Source organism: Coregonus lavaretus (genome assembly GCF_964263955.1).
Source record: "Coregonus lavaretus genome assembly, chromosome: 40".
Classification (NCBI taxonomy): domain Eukaryota; kingdom Metazoa; phylum Chordata; class Actinopteri; order Salmoniformes; family Salmonidae; genus Coregonus; species Coregonus lavaretus.
In genome coordinates this window covers 11,751,966-11,772,452 of record NC_140027.1, presented here as the reverse complement: position 1 = coordinate 11,772,452, position 20,487 = coordinate 11,751,966, and the positions used below count along the sequence as shown (strand labels likewise).

Here is a 20,487-nt window from a genome sequence, read left to right as displayed (position 1 = left end):
GAATATGTTATGAACAGAATGGACTAAGTTTAGTAGACTTGACCCTTTTCAAACGTTTTTAAAAATCGCGCTGTTTGGAAGGAGTGCAAAAGCGAATTGAGTTTCCGTAACGGAAATATGCAGATACTAGAACGCGCCAATAGGATATCGCTAGCGCGTGCTTGGCTCTGCCCACCTCCTTGTTTGTTCTGCCCACTATGACTCATTTGTTTCCATTGGAAACTACAAGCAGTGGTCTATCTTGGTTTAGTTATAAAAATCTTTGGTACACCTTTAATCGGATCTCTATGGTGAGGACCCAGAATACGTCATGCAAATTCTTGTCTCTTGCTTACGGCGTCACTAGAGCGACACATGCGGCGGTCTTTTTTTCTACTTCCCGCAGCAGAACTCGAGCTGGTGAAGTTGTCGGTTTCATACGTATTTTGTGAAAACTCTCACAAAAGCCATGGAAGTAGCCACCGTACCACGTACGAGGCGTCTATTGAAGGAGGAAGACATGACCAAGATCGAGTTTGAGACCAGCGAGGAGGTCGATGTTACTCCTACCTTCGACACGATGGGCCTACGAGAGGATCTCCTCCGTGGGATCTACGCATACGGTAGGGCCGGGGGTTTGTTTGGGACAGTGGGCCCATATAGGCAGATACCCAAGTAAGTTATTTGGACACATTTTCTGTGCTTCATGACTCAGTTACACACCCAGAACGAACACATGCTGCGAGTATTGTAATGAAAAAAGCCAGAATTTTGTATTTGTTTTTCATTAGTTAGCATTAGCCAACTACCTAGCTAACGTTAGCTAGTTAACTAGCTTCATTGTCAATCAATCTAGCTAACTCGCTACCTAGCTAATGTTAGTTAACTGGCATGCCCCACCCCTTTAGGTTTTAGTACATGTTGCGTTTTCCTCACTTGTTGATGAATATTGATGTGTGTGAGCATTTTGTGCCGCAATCTGTTCTAGCCAGTGATAATCAAATTTGACACGAACAGTCTGCACAACTGGGAAAAGATTCAGTACTACCAGCTATATTTTCCAGTTGCTCAAAGGATTACATGAATAGTATGTCATGTTTATTGAACTATTTAACTTGAAAGAGTATCATGGGCCTACATAATTAACCATCTTTTATTTCTTATTCTCAGGTTTCGAGAAGCCATCCGCAATCCAACAAAGGGCAATTAAACAGATCATCAAGGGTAGAGATGTCATTGCACAGTAAGTAGTGACTGTTTACACTGGAGAACCACAACATCCAGAGCTACAGACTAAAGATAGTTAAATGTTTGGAACTTGTTCGATTTGGCTATTCATCAGGGGTGTATTCATTAGTCGGATTCCGTTGCAAAACGTTTTGCAATGGAAACAGTTTTCTCTAGGAACCAAACGGGGGGGCTTACCTGAATTAGTCCAATAGAAACTCACGTTTTACATTTGGAGTAAACGGTTTCCGTTGCAGACAACGTTTTGCAACGGAATACGACTAATAAATACACCCAGGGCCCTTGTTCAAATGTTTGTTTATAGTGGCCGTTGAATACCATCTTTCTCTGTTCTTCAACACTCTTCTTTCTTTCATTAGGTCTCAGTCAGGAACAGGAAAGACTGCCACGTTTTGCGTATCAGTGCTGCAGTGTCTTGACATTCAGGTATTTGAGTTGGTGTTGTTGATATGTGCAGACTAGGGCCCGTATCCAGCGTCTAGGAGTGCTGATCTTGTATCAGTTTTTCCTTTGAGATCATAATGAATAATTGTATATGAACATGTAGGACGAGGTCCTAGATCAGCACTCTTACTTTGAGAGACTACATGAATACGAGCCCTGTTGTAGGTACTGATGTGCCGTTATCATTACATATCAGTTTTAGATCATCCATCAACATTTGGTGTTGTGACATTTTCTCACTCGGAATATGTGGAGTTTGGACAGCGTGAGCAAAATGTGATTTTTTAGGGTTTTGTCACAGGTGCGTGAAACCCAAGCACTGATCCTGGCTCCCACCAGAGAGTTGGCTGGACAGATACAGAAGGTATGTGACTGAATATCAAGTGTATTCTGATGGACTGGGGGAAAACTGCAATGGAAGACGTGTACTCCTGAGTGGCGCAGTGGTCTAAGGCACTGCATCGCAGTGCTAACTGTGCCACTAGAGATCCTGGTTCGAATCCAGGCTCTGTCGCAGCCGGCCGCGACCGGGAGACTCATGGGTGGCGCACAATTGGCCCAGCGTCGTCCAGGGTAGGGGAGGGAATGGCCGGGATGTAGCTCAGTTGATAGAGCATGGCGTTTGCAACCCCAGGGTTGTGGGTTCGTTTCCCACGGGGGGCCAGTATAAAAAAAAAAAAGATGTATTCACTAACTGTAAGTCGCTCTGGATAAGAGCGTCTGCTAAATGACTAAAAATGTAAAAGATAAAGGTCTTGGTCAGTAGGGCACACAGTAACAAAATGTATTGAAACAAAGTGTTTCTATTGGACAGGTTCAGGGTCATGTTCATTTGGAAACACTGTAGCAAATACTTCAAAGCGCTGTGCAATGGAAAATGGGAACAAGTGTTTATTTGATATGTTCAGATAGTAGTTCAGATAGATGTTTCCCTCGGTTTCAAAACGTTTTCTCCTGTTCTATGCCGACTGAACACGGCCCAGATCAGAACACTGGCGAAGGATTGGATTGGTGACGCATTGGCTGGAGGGAGTTTCCACCATTGTTAAATCCATGGGGGAGTGTGCAAGTGCACACTCCGTTAGAAGAGTAGAGAATTGGGACGCAGCCATTATCTCCTATTACTCAGACGTTAACATCCCTTCCCTCCTCCAGGTGCTCCTGGCCCTAGGTGACTACATGAACGTCCAGTGTCATTCCTGCATCGGAGGGACAAACGTGGGTGAGGACATCCGCAAACTGGACTATGGCCAGCACGTGGTAGCAGGGACCCCTGGGAGAGTGTTTGGTGAGTTCCCTGGACCCTAACCTTCTAGTATCGATCTCCCGTCCACAGGTATGAGCGTCTGTCTGCCCAGCTAAGCAGACTAGACATTTTAATATCTCTCAGAATTCTGTTTCACTTCGTGGGTTCAGTCTGTATCTGCCTTCATTGAAACAGTTTGTAACTTATGTAATGAGGGCTACTCTGCATACTCAGGACAACAGTAAAGTCAAGAAAATCATTCTTCGTTGCACTGTTTGTAACCTGGCTCAGTCCTCAGTGTGAGCTGTGGGTTCCATTCCAGTGCCACAGTAAAGCCCAGAGAGTGGCAGGGGTCCGGTACGTCTTGTACCGTTGCTCTGTTCACTCCCTGGTAACATGACCCCCCTGTAACACCGACAGGGGAAAAATGACAGTAAATCAATGACTTAAGGTCCCACTCCAGTCTCCCAATCTCCTAATTTTTCACATGATTTACCTGAGACAGAACATTTCAAAGAACGGTAACTAGAACATTTGCGTGAGTAGAAAATCTTGAATTAGGCTCACTGTAGTCACCGCACGGGTCGTGTCTTCAGTCGGAGCATGAATTGAGAAGAGTTCCCTCCATTTTCACACAGCGGGCTAACTGATGCAGGCCCTGCTGTCTTTCTGTTCTTTAGATATGATCCGCAGGAGGAGTTTGAGGACGCGCGCCATCAAGATGCTGGTGCTGGACGAAGCAGACGAAATGCTCAACAAGGGTAAGCCAGACACGCTATTGTGCATTACATAGATGAAACGAAAGACGTCTTCCAGTCTCTCCTGATGCCCAAGAACAAGAGGTCTCATGGTAAAGCAGGATAAGTTACAGTGCAGCTTGTTCAGTGCTGTGTTGTCGTTCCCCCTGCACACATCAACTAGTTTCCTACTATCCCTGTCTGTCTGCATCCCACGGCAGGCAGGGACGCTTGGTCTCAGACACTTTTGCACAGGAAAGTCATTTTGACGGTCTGCACAACTTTTCCCAGGAAGTGTAGTGTAATATGAAGCGGAAACGGAATATCTTTCCCTCACCCGTCCGGCAGGTTTCAAAGAGCAGATCTATGACGTGTACCGGTACCTGCCCCCCGCCACCCAGGTCTGTCTGATCAGCGCCACGCTGCCCCACGAGATCCTGGAGATGACCAACAAGTTCATGACCGACCCCATCCGCATCCTGGTCAAACGGTGAGTCAAGAGTTACGCGGCTGTATATTAGGAAGTACCACCTTGGTTTCTAGCCTAGTGGAACCAGCCTGATCGCTGTGTTGAGAATGATGACCAGGCTGGTTCAACCAGGCTACCTGGTTCCAGGAGTTAGACTCGTTGAAGTTGTGACCTCTAGGGGGCAGCATTGTGTAATGTATGTAAGGGGTGAAAAGGAGGGAAGTAAATCAGCCGGTCCTAAATACCCCATGGCCCTGCAGGTCTGTAAGGTGGAAGCAATATGGTGGATGCTCCACCACTGAACTGCTTATACGTATCCAGACCCTACACATCTGCAATCATCCAGGGGTTAGGGCCAAGGGCGAGGGATTGGGAGTGATTTGGGACTGGCTTAGTCTGAATACGTGTACTTAGTCTGAATATAAACCTCATATAGTCATCAGAGAATCGAAAAGCCTCCCCCCCACCGTTCCTGTGGCAACTTTCAGAGAGCAGAGCGAAATATTCCATCTTATCTATACCAGTATTTCGGACTATTATATAGGCGAGTCAAGGAAATGTTCCTTTTGGCACTGTTCGTAACCTGGCTCAGTCCTCAGTGTGAGCTGTGGGTTCCATTCCAGTGCCACAGTAAAGCCCAGAGAGTGGCAGGGGTCCGGTACGTCTTGTACCGTTGCTCTGTTCACTCCCTGGTAACATGAACCAAACCCCCCTGTCATGGCAAGCTACATGCGGCTCTGCTTCAATTGCGATGTATTTTTGTTGAAAGCATGGTTGTGCTTTTTGGGGCCTTTGCACCCTGCCTAGAAAATATTATATGGGAAGAACAGAGTTTACTGGAATAGGAAGACCTGCACTCACTGGGAAAAAAGTATTTAGATGTGTTAATTTTCTTTAGCAGCAGAAGAGGTCCAATACTGAGTTAACCCCTCTCTTCCTTTCCCTCTCCCAGTGATGAGTTGACTCTGGAGGGCATCAAGCAGTTCTTCGTGGCCGTAGAGAGGGAGGAGTGGAAGTTTGACACCCTGTGCGACCTGTACGACACCCTCACCATCACGCAGGCTGTCATCTTCTGCAACACCAAGCGGAAGGTCTGTACACAACTAAAACAAAGTGACATGTATTACACATGTATTGTGAAGTTGCACCTAAACACTGGTCTTGGGTCAGTTTTGCATTTCCCCCAATAATAGATAAGGTTAGGATTAGGGGAGGGGAAGCTGATCCTAGATCTGTGCCTAGGAGAAAGTTCACCCTGGAGCTACTTGGGTAGTGTGGCAGCTGTTGATAGTTATTGTATGTTTTTCCCCCTAGTGAGTACTGTCTCCCTTAGCTTATATGTACTGGTAAAGAATAGTGATGGCAGGAGTACTCCATTGAAGGTTTGTATTCGATCTGTAATAATTTTTTTAATGCAACTATTTAGCAGGTTACATTTATAAGCACTGTCAAAATGTCCAAAAATATGTTTGTTTGTGGAATGTGTCAAGTGCAGTGAAGATATGTTACGTTTCGTTTTCAGTTGTATATCAGAGCGAAATACATTTTCAAATGCCCATCATTGTAAAAAACTGGATTTTTAAGAAATTAAAACGAAAAGAAGAGGTCCCAGGTATTTTGTCGTCTCTTCCTTCTCCCCGGGGCCAACATGCTTTGACGTTGTTAGTTTGTCAAATGAAGAATGCCAGTGTTTCCTCAACCTCTCATTGATCCTGCCGATCACACCGATGAATGTCAAGAAAATCATTGTTTGCACTGTTCGTAACCTGGCTCAGTCCTCAGTGTGAGCTGTGGGTTCCATTCCAGTGCCACAGTAAAGCCCAGAGAGTGGCAGGGGTCCGGTACGTCTTGTACCGTTTCTCTGTTCACTCCCTGGTAACATGACCCCCCCCCCTGTCATAGGATGCATCCCAAATGCCACCCTGTTCCCTATATTGTGCATTTCAGGGATCCTGTTTGGCCTGAGCCTCTATCTGTCCTCACTCTGCTTACGATAGGTTGACTGGCTGACTGAGAAGATGAGGGAGGCCAACTTCACTGTGTCCTCCATGCACGGAGACATGCCCCAAAAGGAGAGGGAGTCTATCATGAAAGAGTTTCGGTCCGGCGCCAGGTAATGATGATTACATTTTGGGTGTATGACCACTGGGTCAATATTGATCAATAATGAATGTGCTCTCGTGTCAGTTACTTTGTCATATTTCTATGAGAAAGTTGAAGCTGGTTTTACCCTTTTTCTGTTTTTAACAAACTTTTATTTTGAAAAAAATCTCGCAGGATGCAATCGCCAATAATTTGCACATGTAGTTGTGTAATCTAGATGTATATCTGAGTCGTGTCCGTCTTGTGATGACGAGACGTTCGCTTAGATGGTTTAGAACAGTTGGTTGAGTCTCTTAGCAGGGGGAACATTTTGAACCTATTACATGACTGTCAATCAATCAATTTTATTTTATATAGCCCTTCTTACATCAGCTAATATCTCGAAGTGCTGTACAGAAACCCAGCCTAAAACCCCAAACAGCTAGTAATGCAGGTGTAGAAGCACGGTGGCTAGGAAAAACTCCCTAGAAAGGCGAAAACCTAGGAAGAAACCTAGAGAGGAACCAGGCTATGAGGGGTGGCCAGTCCTCTTCTGGCTGTGCCGGGTGGAGATTATAACAGAACCATGCCAAGATGTTCAAAAATGTTCATAAGTGACAAGCATGGTCAAATAATAATCAGGAATAAATCTCAGTTGGCTTTTCATAGCCGATCATTAAGAGTTGAAAACAGCAGGTCTGGGACAGGTAGGGGTTCCATAACCGCAGGCAGAACAGTTGAAACTGGAATAGCAGCAAGGCCAGGCGGACTGGGGACAGCAAGGAGTCACCACGGCCGGTAGTCCTGACGTATGGTCCTAGGGCTCAGGTCTCTCAGTTGGCTTTTCATAGCCGATCATTAAGAGTTGAAAACAGCAGGTCTGGGACAGGTAGGGGTTTCGTAGCCGCAGGCAGAACAGTTGAAACTGGAATAGCAGCAAGGCCAGGCGGACTGGGGACAGCAAGGTGTCATCATGCCCGGTAGTCCTGACGTATGGTCCTAGGGCTCAGGTTCTCAGAGAGAAAGAGAGAACGAGAGAATTAGAGAGAGCATACTTAAATTCACACAGGACACTGGATAAGACAGGAGAAGTACTCCAGGTATAACCAACTAACCCCAGCCCCCCGACACATAAACTACTGCAGCATAAATACTGGAGGCTGAGACAGGAGCGGTCCGGAGACACTGTGGCCCCATCCGAAGAAACCCCCGGACAGGGCCAAACAGGAAGGATATAACCCCACCCACTCCGCCAAAGCACAGCCCCCGCACCACTAGAGGGATATCCCCAACCACCAACTTACAATCCTGAGACAAGGCCGAGTATAGCCCACAGAGGTCTCCACCACAGCACAAACCAAGGGGGGGGCGCCAACCCAGACAGGAAGATCACGTCAGTAACTCAACCCACTCAAGTGACGCACCCCTCCCAGGGACGGCATGAAAGAGCACCAGCAAGCCAGTGACTCAGCCCCTGCAACAGGGTTAGAGGCAGAGAACCCCAGTGGAGAGGGGAACCGGCCCGGCAGAGACAGCAAGGGCTGTTCGTTGCTCCAGCCTTTCCGTTCACCTTCACACTCCTGGGCCAGACTACACTCAATCATATGACCTACTGAAGAGATAAGTCTTCAGTAAAGACTTAAAGGTTGAGACCGAGTCTGCGTCTCTCACATGGGTAGGCAGACTGTTCCATAAAAATGGAGATCTATAGGAGAAAGCCCTGCCTCCCGCTGTTTGCTTAGAAATTCTAGGGACAATTAGGAGGCCTGCGTCTTGTGACCGTAGCGTACGTATTGGTATGTACGGCAGGACCAACTCGGAAAGATAGGTAGGAGCAAGCCCATGTAACGCTTTATAGGTTAACAGTAAAACCTTGAAATCAGCCCTTGCCTTAACAGGAAGCCAGTGTAGGGAAGCTAGCACTGGAGTAATATGATCAAATTTCTTGGTTCTAGTCAGGATTCTAGCAGCCGTATTTAGCACTAACTGAAGTTTATTTAGTGCTTTATCCGGGTAGCCGGAAAATAGAGCATTGCAGTAGTCTAACCTAGAAGTAACAAATGCATGGATTAATTTTTCTGCATCATTTTTGGACAGAAAATTTCTGATTTTTGCAATGTTACGTAGATGGAAAAAAGCTGTCCTTGAAACAGTCTTGATATGTTCGTCAAAAGAGAGATCAGGGTCAAGAGTAACGCCGAGGTCCTTCACAGTTTTATTTGAGACGACTTTACAACCATCAAGATGAATTGTCAGATTTAACAGAAGATCTCTTTGTTTCTTGGGACCTAGAACAAGCATCTCTGTTTTGTCCGAGTTTAAAAGTAAAAAGTTTTCAGCCATCCACTTCCTTATGTCTGAAACACAGGCTTCTAGCGAGGGCAATTTTGGGGCTTCACCATGTTTCATTGAAATGTACAGCTGTGTGTCATCCGCATAGCAGTGAAAGTTAACATTATGTTTTCGAATAACATCCCCAAGAGGTAAAATATATAGTGAAAACAATAGTGGTCCTAAAACGGAACCTTGAGGAACACCGAAATGTACAGTTGATTTGTCGGAGGACAGACCATTCACAGAGACAAACTGATATCTTTCCGACAGGTAGGATCTAAACCAGGCCAGAACTTGTCCGTGTAGACCAATTTGGGTTTCCAGTCTCTCCAAAAGAATGTGGTGATCGATGGTGTCAAAGGCAGCACTAAGGTCTAGTAGCACGAGGACAGATGCAGAGCCTCGGTCTGACGCCATTAAAAGGTCATTTACCACCTTCACAAGTGCAGTCTCAGTGCTATGATGGGGTCTAAAACCAGACTGAAGCATTTCGTATACATTGTTTGTCTTCAGAAAGGCAGTGAGTTGCTGCGCAACAGCTTTTTCTAAAATTTTTGAGAGGAATGGAAGATTCGATATAGGCCGATTAGTTTTTTATATTTTCCGGGTCAAGGTTTGGCTTTTTCAAGAGAGGCTTTATCACTGCCACTTTTAGTGAGTTTGGTACACATCCGGTGGATAGAGAGCTGTTTATTATGTTCAACATAGGAGGGCCAAGCACAGGAAGCAGCTCCTTCAGCAGTTTAGTAGGAATAGGATCCAGTATGCAGCTTGAAGGTTTAGAGGCCATGATTATTTTCATCATTGTGTCAAGAGATATAGTACTAAAACACTTAAGTGTCTCTCCCGATCCCAGGCCCTCGCAGAGCTGTGCAGATCCAGGACAGCTAAGCCCTGGAGGAATACGCAGATTCAAAGAGGAGTCCGTAATTTGCTTTCTAATGGTCATGATCTTTTCCTCAAAGAAGTTCATGAATTTATCACTGCTGAAGTGAAAGCCATCCTCTCTTGGGGAATGCTGCTTTTTAGTTAGCTTTGCAACGGTATCAAAAAGAAATTTTGGATTGTTCTTATTTTCCTCGATTAAGTTGGAAAAGTAGGATGATCGAGCAGCAGTGAGGGCTCTTCGGTACTGCACGGTACTGTCTTTCCAAGCTAGTCGGAAGACTTCCAGTTTGGTGTGGCGCCATTTCCGTTCCAATTTCCTGGAAGCTTGCTTCAAAGCTCGGGTATTTTCTGTATACCAGGGAGCTAGTTTCTTATGACAAATGTTTTTCGTTTTTAGGGGTGCAACTGCATCTAGGGTATTGCGCAAGGTTAAATTGAGTTCCTCAGTTAAGTGGTTAACTGATTTTTGTCCTCTGACGTCCTTGGGTAGGCAGAAGGAGTCTGGAAGGGCATCAATGAATTTTTGTGTTGTTTGAGAATTTATAGCACGACTTTTGATGCTCCTTGGTTGGGGTCTGAGCAGATTATTTGTTGCGATTGCAAACGTAATAAAATGGTGGTCCGATAGTCCAGGATTTTGTGGAAAAACATTAAGATCTACAACATTTATTCCATGGGACAAAACTAGGTCCAGAGTATGACTGTGGCAGTGAGTAGGTCCAGAGACATGTTGGACAAAACCCACTGAGTCGATAATGGCTCCGAAAGACTTTTGGAGTGGGTCTGTGGACTTCTCCATGTGAATATTAAAATCACCAAAAATTAGAATATGATCTGCTATGACTACAAGGTCTGATAGGAATTCAGGAAACTCAGAGAGGAACGCTGTATATGGCCCAGGAGGCCTGTAAACAGTAGCTATAAAAAGTGATTGAGTAGGCTGCATAGATTTCATGACTAGAAGCTCAAAAGATGAAAACGCCATTTTTTTTTTTGTAAATTGAAATTTGCTATCGTAAATGTTAGCAACACCTCCGCCTTTGCGGGATGCACAGGGAATATGGTCACTAGTGTAACCAGGAGGTGAGGCCTCATTTAACACAGCAAATTCATCAGGCTTAAGCCATGTTTCAGTCAGGCCAATCACATCAAGATTATGATCAGTGATTAGTTCATTGACTATGACTGCCTTTGAAGTGAGGGATCTAACATTAAGTAACCCTATTTTGAGATGTGAGGTATCACGATCTCTTTCAATAATGGCAGGAATGGAGGAGGTCTTTATCCTAATAAGATTGCTAGGGTGAACACCGCCATGTTTAGTTTTGCCCAACCTAGGTCGAGGCACAGACACAGTCTCAATGGGTATGGCTGAGCTGACTACACTGACTGTGCTATTGGCAGACTCCACTAAGCTGGCAGGTTGGCTAACAGCCTGCTGCCTGGCCTGCACCCTATTTCACTGTGGGGCTAGAGGAGTTAGAGCCCTATCTATGTTGGTAGATAAGAGGAGAGCACCCCTCCAGCTAGGATGGAGTCCGTCACTCCTCAGCAGGTCAGGCTTGGTCCTGTTTGTGGGTGAGTCCCAGAAAGAGGGCCAATTATCCACAAATGTTATCTTTTGGGAGGGGCAGAAAACAGTTTTCAACCAGCGATTAAGTGCTGAGACTCTGCTGTAGAGCTCGTCACTTCCCCTAACTGGGAGGGGGCCAGAGACAATTACTCGATGCCGACACATCTTTCTAGCTGATTTACACGCTGAAGCTATGTTGCACTTGGTGACCTCTGACTGTTTCATCCTAACATCGTTGGTGCCGACGTGGATAACAATATCTCTATACTCTCTACACTCGCCAGTTTTAGCTTTAGCCAGCACCATCTTTAGATTAGCCTTAACGTCGGTAGCCCTGCCCCCTGGTAAACAGTGTATGATCGCTGGGTGATTCGTTTTAAGTCTAATACTGCGGGTAATGGAGTCGCCAATGACTAGGGTTTTCAATTTGTCAGAGCTAATGGTGGGAGCCTTCGGCGTCTCAGACCCCGTAACGGGAGGAGTAGAGACTAGAGAAGACTCAGACTCAGACTCCGACTCGCTACATAATGGGGAAAACCGGTTGAAGGTTTCTGTCGGCTGAATGAGCGACACCGGTTGAGCATTCCAACAGTATTTCCCTCCAGAAGCCATGATAAAGTTGTCCGGCTGCGGGGACTGTGCGGGGGGATTTATACTAACGTTACTGTCTGTACTTACTGGTGGCACAGACGCTGTTTCTTCCTTTCCTACACTGAGATTACCCTTGCCTAACGATTGCGTCTGAAGCTGGGCTTGTAGCACAGCTATTCTCGCCGTAAGGCGATCGTTCTCCTGTATATTATGAGTACAGCGACTGCAATTAGAAGACATCATGTTAATGTTACTACTTAGCTTCGGCTGTTGAAGATGTTGATGAACCATGTCCAGATAAAGCGTCCGGAGTGAAAAAGTTGAATAAGGGAAAAAAGTTGCGATGGAAAAAAGGAAAATAACGTAAAGTTGGCAGCTAAAACGCACAGGAAAATGACTCTTCTGTCTCGGGATAAACGTCCGGGGTGAAAAAGTTTAACGAAAAAAGATGAGTGAGGACAAAACTAAAAAGTTGGTAAATTTGTTGAACACAGAGATTGATTAAACGTTTATTAAAAGTAAAACGTGAATAGTTTGGCAGGTAGCCAAGTAGCAACAAACAGCACAGCAGCACGGAGACAATGCGGAAGCGAGACGGAAGTCACGTGAGTCAAACACTGTAGTTCAAAACACCTGTCTATTGGTGGGAATAGACAGGTATCGCGTGGATTCTTTCTGGTCCACCTGATAAAGAATGTTGTCTTTCCTATACAATGCCGGACAGTTTCTCACACCCAGATAAAGCGTACTAGTGGACAAAAAAAAGACTTAAATTGACATTCTTCATTGCACTGTTCGTAACCTGGCTCAGTCCTCAGTGTGAGCTGTGGGTTCCATTCCAGTGCCACAGTAAAGCCCAGAGAGTGGCAGGGGTCCGGTACGTCTTGTACCGTTGCTCTGTTCACTCCCTGGTAACATGTCTAAGCATTGTTCTTTTAAATCTCCCAGGGGTGGACTTAATTAGTGCATACCGTAGCAAAACGTTTTGAAAAGGAAAACAAGGGTTTCTTATTACCCAAGTTCAGATAGTCCCTCCCTGTTTGAGACCGTCTCAGCCCGGTTGGTTCCAAGTGATTTATGACCTTGGTTTGGCCTAACGTGTGATCGCTCCTCTCCCCCTGTAGCCGAGTGCTCATCTCCACTGATGTGTGGGCGAGAGGTCTGGACGTGCCCCAGGTGTCCCTCATCATCAACTACGACCTGCCCAACAACAGAGAGCTGTACATCCATAGGTACGTCTGGCTGCCAGCTCAGAGCACAACTATAGAAACGGAGCGATATTTTGGATGCAATGTGGCTATTTGGACAATGGCTGTTTTATATGTATTTTATATGATAAGGTAAAAATCAAGAGTATAATGCTTGTATGAATGTCAACCCCAGTACATGGTCATGTCATCAACTGAATTACAGTTAAAAACGACTTGACTACTACCACCCATTTCTGTATGCTAGCTATGCTACCAGCTTATACGAATGGGAGTTAGCATTTAGCAGTCACTTTTTCCAAACTCGGAAAGGGACAACTTCTAAATGTTATGCAGCGAAAACAGCCAAATATATCCAAATCGGATTTTAGTAATCACATTGTGGGCCTGTTACAGTACATAAATCATGACGGATTTGAGTAATCACATTGTGGGCCTGTTACAGTACATCAATTATGACAGATTTCACATCCACTTCAGATTTGTTGAATTTGTGCCAATCCAGCGTCCATCTATTCCCCATGGTCTGCATTCCATTGGCCGCTTTCCCGCATCTATCCCCATTACCTCCCTGATCTCTTTCCAGGAGCCTCTGGCCCGCATAGCATCAATCATAAATCGTCTTGTCAGGGCAAACATTTTCCTGGTGTTTTCTGTCCCTCACCCTCTCCTCTCTTCATAGGATTGGCCGATCGGGTCGTTACGGCCGCAAGGGTGTGGCCATCAACTTTGTGAAGAATGACGACATCCGTATTCTCCGTGACATTGAGCAGTACTACTCCACACAGATCGATGAAATGCCAATGAACGGTAAATTAGCATTTGTTCATCTTCTGCCTGAATATTTAATAGACAATGTTGATATGTTTAGTATTGCTGTTTTGGTTGTTCAAGCAACTAAATGTAAGTGTTTCTTCAGTTTTGTTTCAACCATATACTGGGTTTACAGATTTAGGGTCATATACCTGGGGTTATTTTACAAAATGGGCATTGACATTAGATGGCTGTCTTTAACATGACATTTTTTCTCCTCAGTGGCTGACCTGATCTGAGGCGCTGGTGACGGAAGTGGAGAGACCGCTTTGATTACATTTTGGACCCGTTTTATTTACTGTTGGAATTCTTGTCTCATTTGCTTTGTTTTTAATAGTAGCTTTGGAACACCCTTCAAATTTGTGGTGACTATTGTATTCTTAGGGAAATGCCTACTGCAACCATCAGTTGTTTTGTAAATAAAGAACATTTTGTTTCCCATTTGAATGCCAATTGATTTATTTTTCCTGTTTTTAAAGGGGCAATCCGGGATTTGAAAAACAACTAAATGGGCACCCCAACCATTATGTTTTGGTAAACAGCTGAGGGATAGGGCTGGAGAAATGTAACCACTCAAATTCATAGAAAGAGCTATGGATCCAAGGACTGACCATCCATCCATGAGATCAAAAGTACAGTTTTAACCATGTTATGAGGCTATAGTATTTGTTTACAATTACATTCTGTCTTTAGATGGGGTACGACGGATGAACTAAGATCCTGAGACCTATATATAAGTTAGTTATTACTTTACAATTACTTCTTCTGTTAGACTTCCATAGTCCTCCAGGTGCAACTGTCAGTCATATGCCAGGATCCAATCTAATGTGCGTTACAGAGCAGTGCATTGGACAGCCGACAAAGGCGTCATTTAAAGGACATTTCCCAGGCGTTTGCAGTGATTCCATTCGTGGATCCTTGCAAATGTCGGCTCAAGCGTTTATTTACCAGATCCGTTGTTTGATAATGGTGAAATGGATGACCATGATGATGAATACTTGCGCAGGTGGAAAATTCACCAAAAGTTAGGTTTTGGGCCAAAATGCAATGTGGGAAACTAGTTATAATGCTCTATTGATAGCTCGAGCTCGCTCCTGCCGATGGACGTCGCACGTCGTCTGCCGCCTTTTGGCAGTTGCGTTCGTTTTACTGCTTACTAAAGTATGCTGATCAAGATGGCTAATGTATTGTATCTGAAACTGTTTAAGGATGGAAGACCAACACCTGAGTTTAGGTGGGAAAAGTATCACATTTTCATACTTGAGTAAAGGTAAAGATACCTTAATAGAAAATGACTCAAATAAAAGTCACCCAGTAAAATACTACTTGAGTAAAAGTCAAAGTATTTGGTTTTAAATATACTTAAGTATAAAAAGTAAGTGTAATAGCAAAAATATACTTACAGTGCATTCGGAAAGTATTCAGACCCCTTGACTTTTTCCACATTTTGTTACGTTACAGCCTTATTCTAAAATTGATTAACTTATTTGTTTCCATCATCAATCTACACACAATAGCCCATTATGACAAAGCAAAAATAGGTTTTTAGACATTTTTGCACATTTATAAAACATTTACTGGAATATCACATTTACATAAGTATTCAGACCCTTTACTCAGTACTTTGTTGAAGCACCTTTGGCAGTGATTACAGCCTCGAGTCTTCTTGGGTATGACGCTACAAGCTTGGCACACCTGTATTTGGGGATTTTCTCCAATTCTTCTCTGCAGATCCTCTCAAGCTGTATCAGGTTGGATGGGGAGCGTCACTGCACAGCTATTTTCTGGTCTCTCCAGAGATGTTCGATCGGGTTCAAGTCCGAGCTCTAGCTGGGCCACTCAAGGACATTCATAGACTTGTCAAGAAAGCCACTCCTGCCTTGTCTTGGCTGTGTGCTTAGGGTTGTTGTCCTGTTGGAAGGGGAACCTTCGCCCCAGTCTGAGGTCCTGAGCACTCTGGAGCAGGTTTTCATCAAGGATCTCTCTGTACTTTGCTCCGTTCATCTTTCCCTTGATCCTGACTAGTCTCCCAGTCCATGCCACTGAAAAACATCCCCACAGCATGATGCTGCCACCACCATGCTTCACCGTAGAGATGGTGCCATGTTTCCTCCAGACGTGATGCTTGGCATTCAGGCCAAAGAGTTCAATCTTGGTTTCATCAGACCAGAGAATTGTGTTTCTCATGGTCTGAGTCCTTTAGGTGCCTTTTGGCAAACTCCAAGCGGGCTGTCATGTGCCTTTTACTGAGGATGGGCTTCCGTCTGGCCGCTCTACCGTAAAGGCCTGAATGGTGGATTGCTGCAGAGATGGTTGTCCTTCTGGAAGGTTCTCCCATCTCCACAGAGAAACTCTGGAGCTCTGTCAGAGTGACCATCGGGTTCTTGGTCATCTCCCTGACCAAGGCCCTTCTCCCCCGATTGCTCAGTTTGGCCGGGTGGGCCAGCTCTAGGAAGACTCTTGGTGGTTCCAAACTTCTTCCATTTAAGAATGATGGAGGCCACTGTGTTCTTGGGGACCTTCAATGCTGCAGACATTTTTTGCTACCCTTCCCCAAATCTGTGCCTCGACACAATCCTGTCTCTGAGCTCTACGGACAATTCCTTCGACCTCATGGCCTGGTTTTCTGCTCTGACATGCACTGTCAACTGTGGGACCTTATATAGACTGGTGTGTGCCTTTCCAAATCACGTCCAATCAATTTAATTTACCACAGGTGGACTCCAATCAAGTTGTAGAAACGTCTCAAGGATGATCAATGGAAACAGGATGCACCTGAGCTCAATTTCGAGTCTCACAGCAAAGAGTCAGAATTCTTATGTAAACCATTATGGGGTATTGTGTGTAGATTGATGAGGATTTTTTTTTTTTAAATTAATTTTAGAATAAGGCTGTAACATAACAAAATGTGGGGGAAAAAGTCAAGGGGTCTGAATACTTTCCGAATGCACTGTAAGTATCAAAAATACAAGTATAAATCATTTCAAATGGCTTATATTAAGCCAGGGGCGCATTACAACATGCAGACATCATTTACAAACTAAGCTTTTGTGTTTAGTGAGTCAGGCAGATCAGAGGCAGTAGGGAGGACCAGGGATGTTCTTTTGATTAGTGCGTTAATTGGACCATTTTCCTGTATGCAGGCCATGGAAGAACTGGGACATTTTCAGCTTCCAGGAATTGTATACAGATCCTTGCGACATGGGGCTGTGCATTATCATGCTGAAACATGAGGTGATGGTGGTGGATGAATGGCACGACAATGGGCCTCAGCTGAAAACAGCAGTTGGTGGAGGGCACCCCTCAAACATTGAAGAATTAGAGCGGTTTGAATTAGAGCAGTTTGCTGCTGAAGAGTGGGCCAAATTGCCAGTAGAAAGGCGCAGGTCATTGATGGCTACAATAAACATTAGTTGGCAGTTATCTTGGCCAAAGGCAGTGCAACCAACTACGAGTGTCAGGGTGCCAATAATTAAGCTATTTGTCTTTATTTTCTCAATTAAAATTCTAAACTTAAGTTTACAAAGATCAAATTGGTTCTGCAATGTTGAAAATCCAATAACAAGGTGTGGAGAAAAGTCTTTTTTTTTTTTTTGAACTTATTTGAGAAGAAATAGGGAATTATTTAAGAAAATTCAGGGGTGCCAATATATTTGCCAGCAACTGTATATCCATGACTGAAGTGTCAGTTGAGATTACACAAAAGCATACTCCAAATGACTATGATGGATCATAGATGAATTTTGGACAAATCAAATTAATTTATAAAGCCCTTTTTACATCAGCAGATGTCACAACGTGCTTAAACAGAAACCCAGCCTAAAACCCCCAACAGCAAGCAATGCAACTGTAGAAGCACGGTGGATAGGAAAAACTCCCTAGAAAGGCAGGAGCCTAGGAAGAAACCTAGAGAGGAACCAGGCTCTGACGGGTGGCCAGTCCTCTTCTGGCTGTGCCGGGTGGAGATTATAATGGCCATTAAGGCCAGATTGTTCTTCAAGATGTTCAAACGTTCATAGATGACCAGCAGGGTCAAGTAATAATTACAGTGGTTGTAGGGGGTGCCAGGAGTAAATGTCAGTTGACTTTTCAGAGGTCGAGACAGCAAGTGCGGTAGAGAGAGAGAGAGTCGAAAACAGCAGGTCCGGTACAAGGTAGCATTGGTTCCATAGCCGCAGGCAGAACAGCCAGGAGTCATCAGGCCAGGTAGTCCTGAGGCATGGTCCTATGGCTCAGGTCCTCCGGGAGGGGAGGGAGAGAGAGAGAATTAGAGGGAGCATACCTAAATTCACACAGGACACCAGATAACACAGGAGAATTACACCAGATATAACAGACTGACCCTAGCCCCCTGGAACATAGACTATTACAACATAGATCCTGGAGGCTGAGACAGGGGGGGTCGGGGGACACTGGGTGGTCCCATCCGACGATACCCCCGGACAGGGACAACCAGGCAGGATATAACCCCACCCACTTTGCCAAAGCACAGCCCCCACACCACTAGAGGGATATCAACAGACCACCAACTTACTACCTTGATACAAGGCTGAGTATAGCCCATGAAGATCACCTCCACCGCACAAGCCCGAGGGGATTCAAAACTGGACAGGAAGATCACGTCAGTGACTCAACCCACTCAAGTGATGCACCCCTCCTAGGGACGGCATGGAAGAGCACTAGTAAGCCAGTGACTCAGCCCCCGTAATAGGGTCAGAGGCAGAGAATACCAGTGGAGAGAGGGGAGCCGGCCAGGCAGAGACAGCAAGGGCGGTTTGTCGCCCCAGTGCCTTGCCGTTCACCTTCGCACCCCTGGGGCAGACTACACTCAATCATAGGACCTACAGAAGAGATGAGTCTTCAGTAAAGACTTAAAGGTTGAGACCGAGTCTGCGTCTCTCACATGGATAGGCAGACCATTTCATAAAAATTGAGCTCTCTAGGAGCAAGCCCTGCCTCCAGCTGTTTGCTTAGAAATTCTAGGGACAATAAGGAGGCCTGCATCTTGTTACCGTAGCGTACGTTTAGGTAATAACGGCAGGACCAAATCGGTGAGATAGGTAGGAGCAAGTCCATGTAATGCTTTGTAGATTAGCAGTAAAACCTTGAAATCAGCCCTTAACAGGAAACCAGTGTAGAGAGGCTAGCACTGTTTATCACATTTTCTGGTTCTAGTCAATATTCTAGCAGCTGTGTTTAGCACTAACTGAAGTTTATTTAGTGCTCTATCCGGGTAGCTGGAGAGTAGAGCATTGCAGTTGTCTAATCTAGAAGTGACAAAAGCATGGATTAGCTTTTCTGCATCATTTTTTGACAAAAAGTTTCTGATTTTACAAAGATGGAAAAAAGCTGCCCTTGAAATGTTAGTCAAAATAGAAATCAGGGTCCATAGTAACGCAGAGGTCCTTCACAGTTGTATTTGAGACAACTGTACAACCATCAAGATTAATTGTCAGATCCAACAGCAGATCTCTTTGTTTTTTGGGACCTAGAACTATCATCTCTGTTTTGTTCGAGTTTAAAAGTAAAACATTTGCCGCCATCCACTTCCTTATGTCTGAAACACAGGCTTCCAGGGTAGGCAATTTTGGGGCTTCACCATGTTTCATCTAAATGTACAGCTGTGTGTCGTCCGTATAGCAGTGAAAGTTGACATTGTGTTTCCAAATGACATCACCAAGAGGTAGAATATATAGTGAAAACAATAGTGGTCCTAAAACATAACCTTGAGGAACACTGAAACTTACAATTGATTTGTCAGAGGACAAACCCTCCACAGAGACTAACTGATATCTCTCTGACAGATAAGATCTAAACCAGGCAAGAACTTGTCCGTATACCAATTAGGGTTTCCAATAGCTCCAAACGAATGTGGTGATCGATGGTGTCAAAAGCAGCACTAAGGTCTTGGAGCACAAGGACAGATGCAAAGCCTTGGTCTGACGCCATTAAAAAGGTAATTTACCACCTTCACAAGTGCAGTCTCAGTACTCTGATGGGGTCTAAAACCAGACTGAAGCGTTTTGTATACATTATTTGTCTTCAGGAAGGCAGTGAGTTGCTGCGCAATAGCTTTTTCAAAATGTTTTGAGAGGAATGGGAGATTCGATATAGGCCGATAGTTTATTTTTAAATTTTCCAGGTGTCTACATTGATCCTAGGTCCTGGCAGTTCTGTGCAGACTCAGGACAACTGAGCTTTGGAGAAATACGCAGATTCAAAGAGGAGTCCGTAATTCGCTTTCTAATGATCATGATCTTTTCGTCAAAGAAGTTCAAGTTCATCACTGCTGAAGTGAAAGCCATTATCTCTTGGGGAATGCTACTTTTTAGTTAGCTTTGCAACAGTATCAAAAGTAAATTTAGGATTGTTCCGTTGTTCTCCTCAATTAGGTTAGAAAAATAGGCTGATTGAGCAGCAGTGAGGGATCTTCGATATTGCACGGTACTGTCTTTCCAAGCTAGTCGGAAGAGCGCCATTTCTGTTCCAATTTTCTGGAATTTTCTGCGTACCAGGGAGCAAATTCTTTGACATGTTTTTAGTTTTTAGGGGTGCGACTGCGTCTAGGGTATTACGCAAGGTTACATTTAGATCCTCAGTTAGGTGGTTAACCGATTGTTGTACTCCGACATCCTTGGGTAGGTGGAGGGAGTCTGTAAGGGCATCTAGGAATTTTTGGGTTGTCCGAGAATTTATAGCACGGCTTTTGATAATCCTTTTGCCCAACCTAGATCGAGGCACAGACACGGTCTCAATGGGGATAGCCGAGCTGACTGCACTAGTCGCAGACTGGCCTGCACCCTCTCATTGTGGCGCCAGAGCCGATTATCAACTTCCTCACTATACGTTACATCAGGAAGCCACAATTAAAGACA

At 44.8% G+C, this 20,487-nt stretch overlaps 1 protein-coding gene across 1 annotated transcript; it reads left to right on the top strand.

Moving 5' to 3' along the window:
* Positions 1-310: 310 nt before the first annotated feature.
* LOC311113264 (eukaryotic initiation factor 4A-III) lies at positions 311-14,053 on the top strand. The gene is made up of 12 exons (XM_084156472.1): positions 311-602; positions 1,150-1,222; positions 1,587-1,653; positions 1,973-2,035; positions 2,827-2,959; positions 3,598-3,678; positions 4,003-4,144; positions 5,076-5,214; positions 6,121-6,236; positions 12,716-12,823; positions 13,482-13,609; positions 13,835-14,053. The coding sequence occupies exons 1-12, from the start codon at positions 449-451 to the stop codon at positions 13,849-13,851; spliced, it is 1,221 nt and encodes a 406-aa protein (XP_084012598.1). The 5' UTR covers positions 311-448; the 3' UTR covers positions 13,852-14,053.
* Positions 14,054-20,487: the final 6,434 nt, after the last annotated feature.

Excerpts from the sequence above, each read along its gene's own strand:
- LOC311113264 (XM_084156472.1), top strand. The coding sequence starts at position 449 with ATGGAAGTAGCCACCGTACCACGTACGAGGCGTCTATTGAAGGAGGAA. Across the intron at positions 3,679-4,002 it reads AGACGAAATGCTCAACAAGG|GTTTCAAAGAGCAGATCTAT; the intron begins GTAAGCCAGACA and ends CCCGTCCGGCAG. Across the intron at positions 4,145-5,075 it reads ATCCGCATCCTGGTCAAACG|TGATGAGTTGACTCTGGAGG; the intron begins GTGAGTCAAGAG and ends TCCCTCTCCCAG.